Source organism: Acanthochromis polyacanthus, chromosome 7 (genome assembly GCF_021347895.1).
Source record: "Acanthochromis polyacanthus isolate Apoly-LR-REF ecotype Palm Island chromosome 7, KAUST_Apoly_ChrSc, whole genome shotgun sequence".
NCBI classification, from domain to species: domain Eukaryota; kingdom Metazoa; phylum Chordata; class Actinopteri; family Pomacentridae; genus Acanthochromis; species Acanthochromis polyacanthus.
Genome location: NC_067119.1, coordinates 16934349 through 16950473, shown reverse-complemented (window position 1 = coordinate 16950473; position 16125 = coordinate 16934349). Strand labels below are relative to the sequence as shown.

At 40.6% G+C, this 16125-nt stretch overlaps 1 protein-coding gene across 1 annotated transcript in view; it reads left to right on the top strand.

Annotated features, from left to right (window-relative positions):
• The window catches only part of grid2 (glutamate receptor, ionotropic, delta 2), a 537930-nt gene that overhangs the window by 298732 nt on the left and 223073 nt on the right, over positions 1 to 16125 (top strand). Inside the window, 1 exon segment of the mRNA XM_051950360.1 lies at positions 15450 to 15737. Coding sequence (XP_051806320.1) covers positions 15450 to 15737 — 288 coding nt within the window.

Below are 16125 nucleotides of genomic sequence, written 5' to 3'. Positions count from 1 at the left end.
TTGCAGTGAACATTGACCAAAAATGTGACAACACAATCACCCAGGCACAGCTTGGTCCAGAAGGTTAAAGGCATCTCTACCAAAATGCCAAACATATCCAAAATGTTAGTTCTTAGTGTAACGCACACTGAAAATGATCATATTCTGACCACTTTCCTGCTTTGACAGTTGAATTAATACTGACTCGCAAGCTCCAGCACACCATCAAACGACTCTTACACCACTCATTTAATTCTGATGCTCAGGGTCAGTTGTGATCGTGAGAGTGAATGACATGCTATTGAACATTTCGTATTCCAACAAACAGATGGCGACAGGACAGAAAGAGTGTGAAGAAAACTGACTAGGCTGAAGACCTGTGACAGAGTCAGTATGTGAGAGCCTTTCAAACAAACAGCTATCCCAGTGATCACGACAGATTTACATTGCAGTCATTAAAGTCAAAGCTGACAGCCACTGTAATGGCTGACAGCCACTGTAACGAAAATCGATATTTATCAAATGCAACTACAGTGATGGACCCAAAAAGCACAAAGCATGTCTGTTTGTTAATGTTTTCATGCTGCGTGGTTGGCTATAAACACTCACACATTCAATTATGGATCAACAGACAGTAGAAGAGGCTTTACCGAGTACTGAGAACAGATTCTGCTGTCGTTTTTCAACTTGAAATACATCAGTCCTACGCTTCTCTCTTCTCTCCGGGTCTTCATAGGGGGCCTGCCATCTGTCATGTGGTACACACATGCTGAGTCCCACACCATGCACACACTTTCTACACTATATGAATAGTGAAACACATAACACACCCACAAAAAAAAAAAATATCTGGGAGCAAGCATGCAGTGGCACAAACATTCACACATCAGAAATGTGCAAGCACACGCCCATGTGCACGCACGGTTTCCACCATCTGAACTCATTTATTCTTGTTACAGCGACATAAAAAGTTATCAGGCATACTGTCAGGGGAAAGAGAGAAAGAGACAAATACAGAGCATGAGAAAGACAGAGAAATGATGGCATGGTTTTGGCTGCAGTGCAACTCTTGTATATTTTTCTCAATTAAGTGGTCTGGGACACAGGATGTGTGTACAGTGGGTGTATTCAGTCTGCCAGCTTCTGTGTGTTTTAGTTTGTGTTACTGTAGATATCTAGCTCCACCGCAGAGTAGAAAAGTGTACTTGAGAGGACGTGTGAACTGTTGGTGTCTCTTCTGTCTGATTCATTGTTTCTCTGAGGGACTAAAATACATGTGCAATTATATGGAAACCTATATGCACTGATAGATGTGGATAGTTGGGCTCCCTCTTGACTAGCACATCCTTAGCAGTGGTCTATCTCTGCTAGTGATTTGCTTGCAGAGGCCCAGAGAATTGCTTTGCAACATGCTTGCCACTGTGGAGTTGATTCACTTCAATTCCATATGCTTTTTTTTTTTTTTTACATTAATATCATACCAACATTCCTACAACTCTGTCATTCAATGAAAATGTCTCAAAACAAACATAAACATCATTATTTTTTTTCTGTTTCTCCTCTGAATGTGTCAGGACTCCAACACTGCTAGACTTGAGTCTCCTATTCCTTTCTACAACATGTATCTTTTACTGTCTCTGTTCTTCTCTCACTCCTTCATCTCAATCTGTGTGTGTCTCCCTTCCTGCCATAACCGTATGATTGATAGTGTATTAATCTGTCCTTTTTTTTCCCCTCTGCCTCTCACACATATACTTTTTTTTGTCAGTTTGCTTTCCTTCCCTCTCTTCTCTTCCTCTTGTGTAAATGAAAAGGTGAATGTAGCCTTTTGCTCGGCACTAGAACTTCAAAGCCCTCCTTGCCTCCCTCTGTCTTTTCATCATGGACAGGTTGAGTACTGTCATAACCCTAAATAACCTTTTTCACCACATGGCTCTTGTCTTTGTCTGATCTCTCACTGATGCCAATTGGAGAGTGTTTTCTTTTTTTCTTTTTATCTCAAGTGCCGAAGATACACTGTATATACACCGTGAGGATACAGTCTGTGGCTCCAAGTGGACTCAAACCTTTTGTACCAAGAAGGTTTAATTCAGTGTATAAAAGCAATAAAAAATAAAATAAGTATATTTGGTCCAACAGACTTGATATCAGTATCAGTGATTTTATTCATTGTATTCTCCTTAAATTCACAAGATCATCAGAAAACTTATGTACAGGATCAAAACCTACAATATACTGTTATGTTTTTTATGTAAATTTAAATGTACTCATTCTGAAATCAGCATGAGATGTGCTTTAGGTCACTGTGACACCACTATTCAACTAAAAGTTGTCTTCCACCTTAAGGAACTGCAGCCAGCCTTAATGTTATTCCATTTATTGTGTAATTTCATTTAATCCCCTTAAAGACCAAATAAAATACGCTCTGGAGGATTATCGGATTTTTTTATGACTCGCGTTAAGGCTAGTTGGAGGTCAATAAAACTGATATATGGAAAGGCATTTGTGCATACATTTACATTAGCATTTATGGATTTAGCTAATGCATTCTGACAGTTTCTCAATAAATGAACGCTATATTAAGATTAAATATGTAGAACCTGAAAGGTCAGAGTGATTGCAGCTTTTGTTTGTGACCATATAGTAATCACTGAGAAAGAAACCCTTGGACACAACAGAATTTTCGACACGGTGAAGACACATTTGCTTGTTTTTTTTAATATCAAGAAAGCTTTTGGTTGGATCAATAGAAGACTCTTAGAGTCTGAGAGAGTTTATTTCTTCTAATATTGATGGAAAAAAATGCCATTAAGTTCTCATGCAGAACTTGAGTTTCATGTGTGCAGTTAATATTCGGACTGGTGGGTCTCCTAATCCATTTGGGGTTAAGCAGGGAGGCATGCTCCCCGACTCCCTGGCTATTGATGTAAATCAGTTTAGCAGGCCAATGTAGACCTATTGATTGATGATATACGCTTTTGCATTTTATTACTCAATTAAAAAAGTTAAATATTGTGTGTTTATGGTGTTATACATGGAGATTTTCAAAGTCAAAAAAGGCAGACATTCCCATGACTGCAAAGCCATCTGTTTGTGGGGTAACAGTTAACATATTCCTCTCAAACGGTTTAGTACTAGACTTTTAGAATGCAGACATTTTAATTTACATAAAGATCAGAGGTCCTCATTTGATTCATTAAGAACTGGTACCCTTCTGTTGGCAAATGAGGTACACATACATAAAGATATCCCCAAAGAGGGCTACTTGTGTTTTGTGTGATTTGTTGTTGAGGATGCACTTTATCTCGTGTTTCATTATCTCATGGGCAGTGACTAAACAGGAACCCTGATTTGTCTTGGCTGTCTGAAGGTGTTAATTGAGTTTAATTTTTTTTTTAATAAAGTGATTTTTGAGAAGATTACGTAATATAAAATGCATGTCAAATGAAGATGCTCTGTAACTATCAGGAAATGGCATTTCTATAATTCAAATTTAATGTTTTGAAAGGTTTATTTTTGAGTTTGTGGCCATCTTTGAGTTTGGTGCATGGTGCCACTGTAAACACATCAATCAGATGAGCTCAGATGACGGAAGATACTCCCGCAAAGTGGTTTCATCTTGTTTGGGAAGACGGTGACTGGCTGATATTTTGACTAGGAGAGCTAGGAAAGTGAATAGTTGATCCCGTGTGCTGTGCTGACCAGTCCTGCATGGAAAGGAGAGCAAGCGGTTATAGTTGCAGAACGCAAGACATTGGCTGGCATGTTGTTGTGGATAAGTGCCTGGAGGAGAGGGACCATAGATCTCTTCACAGACTTGTGTGACAGTACCAAGATTTGGAATTTGATACAAGCAGCCATGGCCAGCTGAAACCATATACCTCAGTCAGTGGATATTTCAGTGTGGGTGTGTGAGTCATATCCCAACTGACTCATTATATTTCTTATGAATGCAGTAGAACTCCATTCCTTTTTTATCAATTAAAATTGGCTGCTTTTGAACCCGCTGTGGCAACCTGTGCGAAATGTAAATTACTGGTGTGAGTGTATGTGTGTCTGCAAACTTGTAGAAGTGCATGCATATGAGTTAACTAATCCATATTCTGGGCTTGGATGCACATTCCCCTATATAGTATGTAATATGTGTGACTGAGGAATAAAGGAAAATTGTTTAATCATCATAGTAAAAGGGAATGTTATAGTACTATTTACATTACTTTATGTGCTCACTCCTATTTTGTCACGTCGCATTCTCATCTTACATCTTTTATATTTAAAGCATGTAGAAAGAGAAAATAAGACAAAGGAGATTTGACTTCTTGACATTCCTGCAGGAGCCAAGCTTACTTCAGTCACTGTGCACACCCCTACAGATGGCCCAATTTCAACTGCACAGTTCACAGAACCCTCAGCTAATTTTAAGTAGATGGCTCCTTAAAATACACCATCCTGTAGCTAATTTTGGAAAGCTTGCCAAGACTCACACTATGGAATCACTGTGATTTGCATTGCAATTGGCAAGTAGCTCAATTCTGAATACAGATCTATGAAACATGCAGCTTCTTGGCTCCAGGAGCAACTGTGATATTGTGATCTTTGTTCCTTCAGTGCAATGCATTTTTCAGCTTAAATTATTCAATTACTCAGATTTGGTTAATCACTCTGACCTTTGCTTTACATGCATGCCCGCTGCTCTCTGTTGTCTCCCACTATATTCCCACCTCTATCATGGAGGGAGCAGGCACTTTCTTTCCCATTGAAGTAACTCTGATAGAGCCATGTATCATTATGGAGTTCCCCACAGTTTCTCCATAATTCATCCATCTCTTGCTGCCTCCCTCCTTTCATTGCCTTCACCCTCTCCTGCCCGCTGATTTGCGTTTGTCTGCATGTTTCTCTTCAAGCCTTTATCCTTTCTTCGTTTTTCAGTGCTCCTCACTGCAATACATCGATTGAAAAAATCTCTAACTCTGTTTCCAATTGGCATGTCAACTTTCCTTCTGAAATGCATGTCTATAACTTCCTCTCTATAGACAAAAAACTCCTGCTTTTATACACACACACACACACACACACACACACACACATATGTGTGTGTTTCTTTTTTGCTCATATCACCTCTTCAACATTTCTCACTCAATCCATCCATTCTTTACTTCACTTCCAAATCTCTGTATATTACAGCTGCTAATTAAGTTGTTTCATCATATAACCATGCTGCTTTCTCAGGCACAGGGAAATGCACCATAGCAGCGGGGAATATTTTTAACTGGTAAATGGTGTAAATACTTCTAAATATTATGTTTAGTATATGACCCTGATGTGTTACATTAACACCAGAGAAGTGTGTGTCTGTACAAAATATGTGCGAAATACCACAGACACTTTCACGTACTCAAAAATCAGGATATGTTGTCTGCCATGAATATTACAGTCCTACACTGAGTCAATCTGTTACAAGCAAATGAAAAGCTCTCCACGTCAGGCTAATCACTACTAAATTGATTGAGGTGCAACATTCCCAGCCGTTTTGGTAAAATCTGATCAGAAAACGTGTGTAATGGAGAGATGAATGATACAGTGACTATAGGCATGCTTGGCTATCAGCTAGGCAGTCTTTCTGGACAGTTTCAACAGCTGAAAGCCAGTTAAATTGTACTCATTTTATTTACGTACCAAAAAAATTTCATTTTAAAAAAGTCTTTATTTTTCAGTGCGGGATAATATTTCCTTGTATCTCACTTTCTGACATGACGGGTATGCCCAGGCATGAATGTGCATATAAGCCCACATGCTCACACACCTGTGTGCAATTGCCTTACCAAGTGGGAAAATACATCTGCTGTCTACACAGGCAATGAAAACCGAGAGACACTGAGCCATTAGCAGTGAACGACACCCAATCCATTTTCTCAATATGATTAAAGCATTGACAAATGGGTCATTACCTTAGCTGACAAAGAGAATATCAAAAAGATAGAGAGAGAAAGAGAGAAGGAGATTAGAGGTAGGCAGCAAGAACTTTGTGTATTATACATACGTTCACTACAATATATATACATATATATATAGAGAGAGAGAATAACATTGATCATCTTTTCATAATGCAAAGTTCTGCTTGGAAAACTTGAGTCCTAACGGTCATCTGGATCTGAGTGTTTGACATGTACCACCCACCCACCTAAGCAGTGCAGGTCAAGCAACCCCCAACCCACAACTGCTTAAGAGTGGCTCAGGACAGACGTCAGAGCGAAGATGTTCACCCAGGTTCTGCACTCCCCAGATGCAAATCTTATTGAGCATCAGTAGGATGTGTCAGAATAAACCTGATTTAGGTAGGTCCCACAGAATCCACTGCACCATCCCGGTGCCACAGGACATCCCCAGAGGTCCTGTGTCCATGCCCCACTGGGTCAGAGGAGTTTTAGCAGCATGAAAGAGACCAACACAAAATTAGACAGGTGGTCATAATGTTATGTCCGATTGGTGTGTATATATACTGCAAAATGGCATAATAATATGGTGTGTGTGTGTGTGTGTGTGTGTGTGTGTGTGTGTGTGTGTGTGTGTGTGTGTGTGTGTGTGTGTGTGTGTGTGTGTGTGTGTGTGTGTGTGTGTGTGTGTGTGTGTGTGTCTCCTTTTAGAAAATGGTTTCCCATTGTTCACATTTGAATCTAATACAAGGCCAGAAATTTCCCCCTAAAGCTGGACAAAACAAAATGAAAATAGAATCACAGCAAGGGAGGAGAGAAAGAGAAGGACATAGATCTGTCCTGGTGAAGTAATAGCAGTAAAAGCCCCAGGTCTGTAAACAGAAGGGCTTTGGATTTTCCCAGGGGACACTTTCATCTCCTTGACTTTGCAATGGATAGAGCTGGGACACAAAGATATATATACGACATCAGGTCTCTTTGAACGGATTGAGGGTGGATAGAGGAATAGCCAAACAAGGAAACAAGAAATGTGTGAGAGGATAAACTGTTGAAATGTGAGCCGCTGTGAGAAATGCAAGACCTTTTCACAACCTGTCTGAATATTAGGCAAGTTTATTTTGATTCCACACAATTATGTTCCAGAAAAAATATCAGTGACCCATAAAAGACTTAATTCATTGATAGTGTAGTATGAAAATGAGTAAACAAGTACACAACCCGCAGAAAACACATGGTATAAAACTGTCAGCACCATGTAGAATAATATTGGGGGGACTGTGTCCTGTATAGGGTCAGTATCAGGAGGCAAAATCAGCAGTATGACACCAAAGGTAGCTCAGGTAAAGACACAATAACACAAAGGTCAAAAAGTTCCTCTCCTAAATTACAAAACAGGCACTGCCATCTCACTTTTGTCTTTTATTCTTCTGCAGACCTTGTTGTCAAAAAATCACACCAGAATGTGTGTCAAAAATAAATGAGCATACAAACTACCAAAGAAATAAGAAGAATAGACTGAGGAATATGTCAAGTTTCACTTTTTGTATTTTAACTGGTGTGGATTACTATTTGGTAAAAACTTTCCATGAAAGTATTTTTATTCAATGGATTAGGAAAGCAGGGAGGAGAGTAGGATGGATGGGTAGATACTGTAGAAGATGAGGGTCGAATTTTAAGAGGAACTGAAGTAGCCACGAGACGAAAAGGAGCACAAGGTGCATTTTAATTGGTTTTAACAAACAATTGAGTTGACGGATGCATGGATGGATGAAAAGATGAATTGAAGGAAGGAGAAAAATGAAGTAGCCCTCAGTGATCTACTGTACATGCACCAATCTTAGATAATAGAGTAGAGGAATTAGTTTAGACTTGATGGGTGGCAAGAGGTGAAGGAAGGAGAGATTAGTGAGGGCTGAGGAGGAGATAGCATGGAGGAAAGCAGGGTGTGGTAAAAAGCCATTTATCTGTCATGCTGAACAACACCAAGAGCTAAAAACGAGGTCAGTTGTACTGTTCATGTTGAATTGAGGGAGGCAGTCATGGAAAGAAGGGATAGAAAAGACAACAAAGTAGGCAGATGAATGGAGTAATATAAAGGCTTACTTGAAAACTAAAAGAAGTATTCAAGTAGGAATACTGGCATATTGGATGTTTAAAGGAAGAGAGAGAGATGAGAATTGGAAATTAAAGGAGGAGAAGGGTTTTTCATCTGGCAAATATGATAACAGTGAGTGCAGTAACTGGATATATAGAGGTAAAGGGCACTGGATTGAGGGCCAGTTGAAGGGGACAAGAAGAGGAGCACAGATAGAGTTACAATCGAGACAAAAAGAAGCCGGATGAAAGAGAGGATGTATACATCTCCAGGGCACAAAGACTAGAGCTGAATAGATGATGTTAAATGTGGCAAGATGAAGGGACCAAAGGGGGTCCATTAAATGTTAATGGGGACAGGGTAGTGGGTGGGGAGGCATACTGGGGGCACAAATAAGAACAGACTGTGTTTGCAAAAAAGAAATCCATTGGTCTGGTATTTTCAGCAGCAGGAAGTGCCAGGAGTCTGACAACCCTACAGTGATACAGTTCTAGAGAGACAAAGTCGAAAAGGGCATGTTATCTTTTACTCATTCTACCTCCCTGACCACATTAATTCAAGTGCTAATTCCCCCAAGGAGTGTATATCAGCAAACCAACGGTCCACGCACACGCAGCCGCACACAGAGGCATTTATGGAGCAGAGCCTGCCAGCACTGTGAGAAAGCATCTCTCTATGCCACTCAGTGCTTAGCCGTGTATGGCACAATGCATGGCAGCAGTTTGTAGCCGCAAATGTGGAACAATACATGAAACAATATACAGACACAAGTAGGTCATTCACACACAATCGCACAAACACAGTACTAGAAGTGGAGAGACACTCCTGGCTACGACCGTGCTGTGGGAGCTAGTAGGACTTCCTTTCTCTCTCTGTGAATTTCTGATGAAACCAAACACTTGATTATGATTACGCACTGATCTTACAGCCAGCCGATTCTCTCTGCCTTTTCATTCAGTTCATTGTTGTACGGAAGGGACTACCGTCATGTTGAAAGCAAGTGGAGACATCCCTGTTCCTGGGATAACAATAAATTCATAACCTAAACAAATAAATTCACTGTGTAAATTGTAGCTGATGTAATGGAAAGGGGCGTTATTGAGGCCTTTTCTTTTTTGCTGTTGGATGGTAATTTTGTGTATACTATGAGATTTTATTTTCTATGCCGCTTATTCCGTGAGAGGTTTTGCCATAATATCTTGCCTTTTATTAGACTATTGTGAGCAATTTAGACTATTTTGAGCAAGTTTCTGAATTTGATTTTGGAAACGTGTAATGCATGAAAAATATCTTCATATTATGATGTAAAACTGCATATACTATGACTACAGCTGTCAACCATCTGATGGACTGGAAAACTGTCAAGGGTGTACTTCACTTTTTATCCAGTGTCAGCTGGGATAGGCAGCAGCCCTCTTTGACACTTTACAGGATAAAATGGGCATACTAATAGATGATGGATGGAGAGACGGTGACAGTTGTATCTATATCACCCACATTTCACTTAGACTGCACTTGTGTAGCTTAGTCACAGAATGTGAAAGATTCAATTTCAAGTCAGTAACACATGCTTTCTCCCTAATATCTCATTTGATCTTATTAACAAAACTGTACTGCAAATGAAATGGCCACATCACTTTGTGTGTTTCAGATACTATAGCTCAAACCCTAAGGCAGTGGTCGGCAATTGGCAGCCCGAGGGCCAAAACTGGCCCATCAGGAATAATATCTGGCCCGCCAGATGATTTTGAAAATTAGATTTATTTTTCAATGTTTGAGATTATTAAAAATGAAGAATCGATCGCACCTATATACCGTGTTTCCGCCCGCTGTCTCCAGGAGCTAGTGCTAGTTCAGAGCCAAGCCAGTCCGTCACCGCTGAACGAAACTGGCGTGGTCGCCTGCTGCCGGGCATTTCCGCGTTCACGCTACTGGTCGGACACGGTTGTACCAGCCAGATTTCACTGAGCAACAGTGTGTGTAAAACGTGTGTGTCTCGGGAGTCATTTTTAATACATCTGTGATCAGAATTGAGACGTGTGTTCCAAGTAGCGGCAATCAGCTGTAGAAGCTCCGCTGCTCGCGGTATCGCCGCCCCCCCTCCCGCGGCATCGGAGCACACCTTCCCGCAGGTTGGCCCGCTGTTCGATTGTTTACACAAAGTTTGGCCCGAAGTCACATCTAATTGCCGACCCCTGCCCTAAGGCATAATGAGTATTCTGCATTTTCATTTAGTTTATTTCATTTTCTTTAGCATAGACTTTTTCCACACAGGAAATGTGACGCAGGAAGCTTTCATACTTACTGTGTGACTATATTAGCATTAAGCATATTTCTGCACATCTACCCCAATTTGTACTTTTATTTTTACTGTTTTCTGGTTCACTGAGTGATGAGGATTAAATAACATACGTAAATGGAAAAGGTATATTATGGCATATATATATATATATATATATATATATATATATATATATATATATATATATATATATATATACTGTAGTGAAACTGTTTGCAATGTTGTCTAACTTCCTCAAAAATGTTCTAGGGCTGCAGACATACAGGTCGTCTTTTTATTGGTTTTCTTCAGGTATTGATTTCCTCGCTTCCTATCCCTCTGTCTTTCCTCTTGTTTCCATCCTCAGTCACTGGGCCACAGAAACTGAAGGACTGTGACTCAGTGTGATAAAGAGTGTATGGTGTGTGTCAGTTTGTGGTGGGAGGAGAGCTGCTTGGAGAGACATAGATAGAGAGAAGAATCGGTCACACCTGGTTGCAGGTGAAGTGCTTGCAGTCCATTTATTCTCGCAGACCGACAAGCTGGAGAGAGAGCTCAATAACATGCTCTGTTGCAAACAACACATGTACAATGCACACTGACATGCAAAACATGCATCAAAATGTCTGCACGTAACTACAACTGTTTGAGGTAGTTTCTCAATATATCTAGATCATATGAAAACCCATGCGATTCAGTATTTCTCATTTTGCAACTGAGTTCCCAGTACATGTTTTAGGTGTCACAGGATGAATCACAAGCATTTCATTTTGAAAAACAGAAGACTTGGAAAGTTTGATGAGAAGGTGAATTGCCATGCCAGCCAAATAAATGGATAAAAACAGAGCAGATACATTAACAAAGTAGATGAGTCCCATAGTAATCCCTGTAGTTGCCAGTCTGAACTGCTAGATGTGTACATGTCTGTTCGAATGACTGACATTTACATCCCTCAAATAAGCACCTCTGCATGACTGCTTGAAAAGTCTTAGCTGCTTTAGCCAGATTGATTCCGGAATGATTTATCATGCGTCAGTGTGGTGCCCACACAGGGGAGGGGTGTATTGTGCTCCTGTGTGGGTTGGTGATGATGATGGCGGTGGTGTGTGAGTGTGGTTTAGTGGGTGGTTATGGTTCGTGATGATAGGTGAAAGATTCCAAATGGCTACACTTTGTATTTGTTTGCACTCCTACACACCTCTCTCTCTTCCTCTGAAATTCAAAACCTGCTTTTGTGCTCAAAGTGCAGTCATTGTGCACAGCAGTTATTCTATGAACAATGTCCATCTGTACAGCTTAGCTGTCAGCTTATACTTAGTCAAAATCATACGGTTTTCAGCCGTGTGTAGCGTAAGTACAGTGTATTACTCTTAGATGCTGTCAAACTCTTTAGAGTTAAACTATATGTGGCTGCTCCAGCAGGTCTAAATTTTCATTTTTACTCTCGTTTAACTGTTGCCGACATTGGAGTGATGTAAAGTTGGGCTGGGTTAATGCAACAGGCCCTTTAAGTCATTAGGAAAGAATATTAATGAGCCTGGTGCTTAGAAGCCCCCCACAGACTTAAGAGTGTGTGATGTAGAGGGGATGAGGGCACTAATTCTCCAAAGTGCCCTAATAAGTAGCGGATTAGCAAAGCCTTCCATTAGCCAAAGCCTTGATGATGCTAAGCTAATGCGCCATAGTTAGACTAGAGCAGTACAGCTAAAGCGTTACTTAGCATGACCACTATAATACGGATGTGGAGTCTGGATAATGTTGCTTGTGAAATGTGACGGGCTCATTCAGCTCAGATATTCAGAGAAAAGGCAAACACACATACACAGACAAACAATGACTGAACACTTGATGTATACATAAACAAATGCACAGCTGCACCTTCCCCTACACACCCACAGGCATACGTATGCTCAAACATTAAGCTCCTGGTAGAAGATGAATCCTAGGCTCATTGATTTTTGGAATAATGACAGTGACTAAGCAGTATGCAGAGACTTAGTGAAGTTTAATCATATATTGTTACACTTTAATTAATTCCTCAAAATGTGGACTTGTACAATGGGCAGTGAGATTGAAACTGCCTGAGTTTCGACTCATTAATCATCTACATCAGTGCATAAGAAAGCGGTTGTCTGAAATTACCCTTTAGCTATTGCTAAAAAGGAAAATCGTTCCCAACAATGTTTTGCCAATTAATTACAGAATGGATTTGCGATCATATATTTAAAGCTATTGCTTCTAAATTAAATCACTGTCACTGAAATGAGTGACAACTAACTAATTTGTCAAATAAACTGTTTTTAAGCAGGCTATCCCCACCTTGTGCATTAACCTTTTTTCTTTTTGTTTTTCTTGACAAATGCAGCGTGGGTAAGACAGATACAGTGTCACATGGATTTAGTTTTGGAATGACATGCCATTCTTAAAATAAATAATGTGTACAAATTGAACCAGAGGTGCTTGAACTAACTTGAATGAATTAAACCATTTGAAGCAAGCTACTAAAGGAATCAAGCAGACACCGTTCAGTGGATCAGTAATACATATAGACTGTATATATAGTGGACGTAGCATCTGGCTCCAGAATTGAAGCCAACCCGGAAGTGTCAAAAACTTGCAATATCACGCCGTCCGCTAGGGTTGGCTCCAAAAAGCTCTTTCTCCATAGACCCCAATTCATTTTTGGAAAAAATAAAATTTGATAGACTGATTTTCTACAGCTCAGGATTTTTTTCCCCGTTAGTTTTCATGGTCAAAATGAGAGATCAGGTGGCCGATCTTAAAATAAATCAATACAGAATTTTAAATAAATCGTTAAAGTTGGCGGAGCCAGGGGGCGTGGCTATACTTGATAGACAGCAACAGAAGCCTCTGCGGTAAAATGTGGGCGGGATAAGAGAGTCCTCAGCCAATCCTGCCCCTAGTTGCTCTCCGGTCCAGTCTGTTTGATGACGCTTTTTACATCACTGGCTCCAAAAAATCCAAAACGGCGACCAGGAAGTAGCAAAATCCGGGCTTCATTTTCTCGGCGTTGAAACCAGCGGGTGACGTCACGGTTAGTTTACGCCTGGTAATACACAGACAAACACACACGTATGGAATTCTCACAATTTGAATATCCATTTACACAAACCTCTTTGAAACCTCACTCATTTGGCTGTTTTTGTGCAAACCAGCTTACACTGAGTCATTGTCATATTGTATAGCTCCCATGTTCTCTCTCTCACACACATACAATGTATTTTTCTGCTTACCTCAGCACCATGGATCTGTCTCCCCGAGCCTTTCATTCTGGGAGACTTTTTCTTTTCTCTTTCTTTCTTTGGCTTTATTTCTGCAGTGTCAACAGATTAGTCCCAGTGGCATTATACAGGCTGACTATGTGTGTTTTAGATTGTGCTTTCTTGCCATTATACACTGCCATTGCACTGTGTGTGTGTGTGTGTGTGTGTGTGTGTATGTGTGTGTGTGTGTGTGTGTGTGTGTGTGTGTGTGTGTGTGTGTGTGTGTGTGTGTGTGTGTGTGTGTGTGTGTGTGTGTGTGTGTGTGCTTTCCCCGTGCTGTCTTCAAACATTTTTTACCACTTTTTTGTGTTACTCAGTGACTTCGTGACAGGATTTTAGTCAACTGTAAGTGAAATAAACACTTTTAACAGTGAAGGACACAGTGAGAAGCAATATGGGAGCAGAAATGAGGGATGAAATAGGGATCAGGATGGATGAGAGGTGGAAAAAAGGGGCAAGGACGTAAGGGCAAAATGTGTGTGGCCATGTGGATAAATGCTGCGGACTGTGGGAGGCGAAGAAAAAAACAAAGTTGGAAAGAAGTGATGAATCAAAAGCTAGCTGGAGTGAAAGAGGTGGATGTTTGTGTTGCCATGAGCATAAACAAGAGATGAGGGAGAAAATGGTTGGTGAGTAAAGATGGTGAAAAAGATCGGTAGGTGGAATAGGAAAGATACTACAGGAGGGATGTTAGAAGGGAGGTAGAAGAGGAAGGCAGATGACTCCAAACTGAGGACAGTGTATATCACGGCGTGGTGCTGTAAGGCAAATGAAAATCACTGCCAAATATTCGCTCTGAAATGATTGGGACTGAAAGGTAAGCACTCAGAGGGGCTGTGTTGTACAAGGAGAGATATAACAGGGGAGTGGGATGAGAGGGTAGGAGGTAGAGGTGTTTTTGATAGCACTACGGGCCTAGGAGGGAGGAAAAGAAAGTGAAACAAGCAAGCATACTTTCTGAAAGCTTAGAAGTGTTTAGGCAGCAGAGCGCAAACAACTGGAGTACTGTTACTAATCTCTGGCAAGAACTGAATCTTTTACTGTACAACTTTTATAGTCCAATTTTGATTATGTGTGACTTGACATTGCTTCAGTTTCATAGTTAAACATGCGTCCTGTCAGAACATGCTTTAGTTAGTATAGGAAACTTGAAATGGGGGTTACAAGTTGGGTGTTGATGTTCTGCACCAAGTGTTCATGCGTTATGTTATTGATTTTTGACTTTTATAGGAAGCTTACACGTCAACCCATCTCTCTATGTACTTCTATCATGTCCATGTCTCCATTCATTGATAGAATGACTCACAGAACTCTATATATCAACTTGGAGTGGACAGTGCCTGGAGGCTCACATGGGCTAGCCTGTATTTATTGATGAGGGAGTAGGACATAAAAAATATCTCTTTATTCGTTAGAGTAGGATTTTACACGTAGAAGACAATATGTTCTCACTCTGTTGCCATACATCTGTTTGTGTATACCTCCCTCTCCGTTTGTAGTTGTTAACACAGAGCAGGTTGTGTATGACTAACAGCGTCGGTCTTCAAAATAACTATGCAGTGCATGTGGAAACGAGTAGAAACAACCTGCTAAAAATTTCTCTGCCTCTTTTAGTCGGTGCTGCAGTGTGGTGACCTGTAGAATAAGAATTATTTGCCTTGGTGCACTCTTACCACAAATAATTGCTCAGATCAAAAATATCACTTGATATCGCCCACAGCTGTAACAGATATTTTCACAACTGGCAATTCTTGGCGTTAAATGAGACGTAGAATGTTTTTCTTTTCTGTCTTTTAAAAAAAATTATAATACATTTCCTTTTCTGTTTCCTTCTTTCCCCTCTTTCTGTGTCTGCTGCCTCCGTCCCCTCCATGTAGCCTGTGAGCTGATGAACCGTGGTATCCTGGCTCTGGTCAGTTCAATTGGCTGCATGTCGGCCGGCAGCCTTCAAACTCTGGCCGATGCCATGCACATCCCCCACCTCTTTATCCAGCGCTCCCCAGCGGGAACACCCCGTTCCGCCTGCCCGCCCACCAGTCGCGTCCCTGGAACAGATGACTACACCCTAATGGTCCGCCCACCTGTCTATCTCAATGAGGTCATCATGCAAGTGGTTTCAGAGTACAGCTGGCAGAAGTTCATCCTCTTCTATGATTCTGATTTTGGTAAGGACACTTAACTGAAATATCTATCTATCTATCTATCTATCTATCTATCTATCTATCTACTTATCTACCTATCTATCGAATTAAGATAGTTACTCTGGTGATTCATGGTGATTCTTTGAAACAGCTCAACCTTTCCATCGTAGACAAAAATGAGACACTGCAGTATATAGGAAAGATGTTTTACTTTAACTGGCATCTATAGCAGGTCTAATCCATGAAACTGGTGTTGTGTGAATTTTACATTTATCTGATGTAATGGTGTCAGTGGTTTCTCAGCATGAGAGGACATTAGAGAGCTAATGGATGTATGGTTAGTCAGAAGCCTCTTGCTCTCTTTCTTTCTCACTCTCTTTTCTCTCTCTTTCTTTCTCTCTTCCAAGTAAAC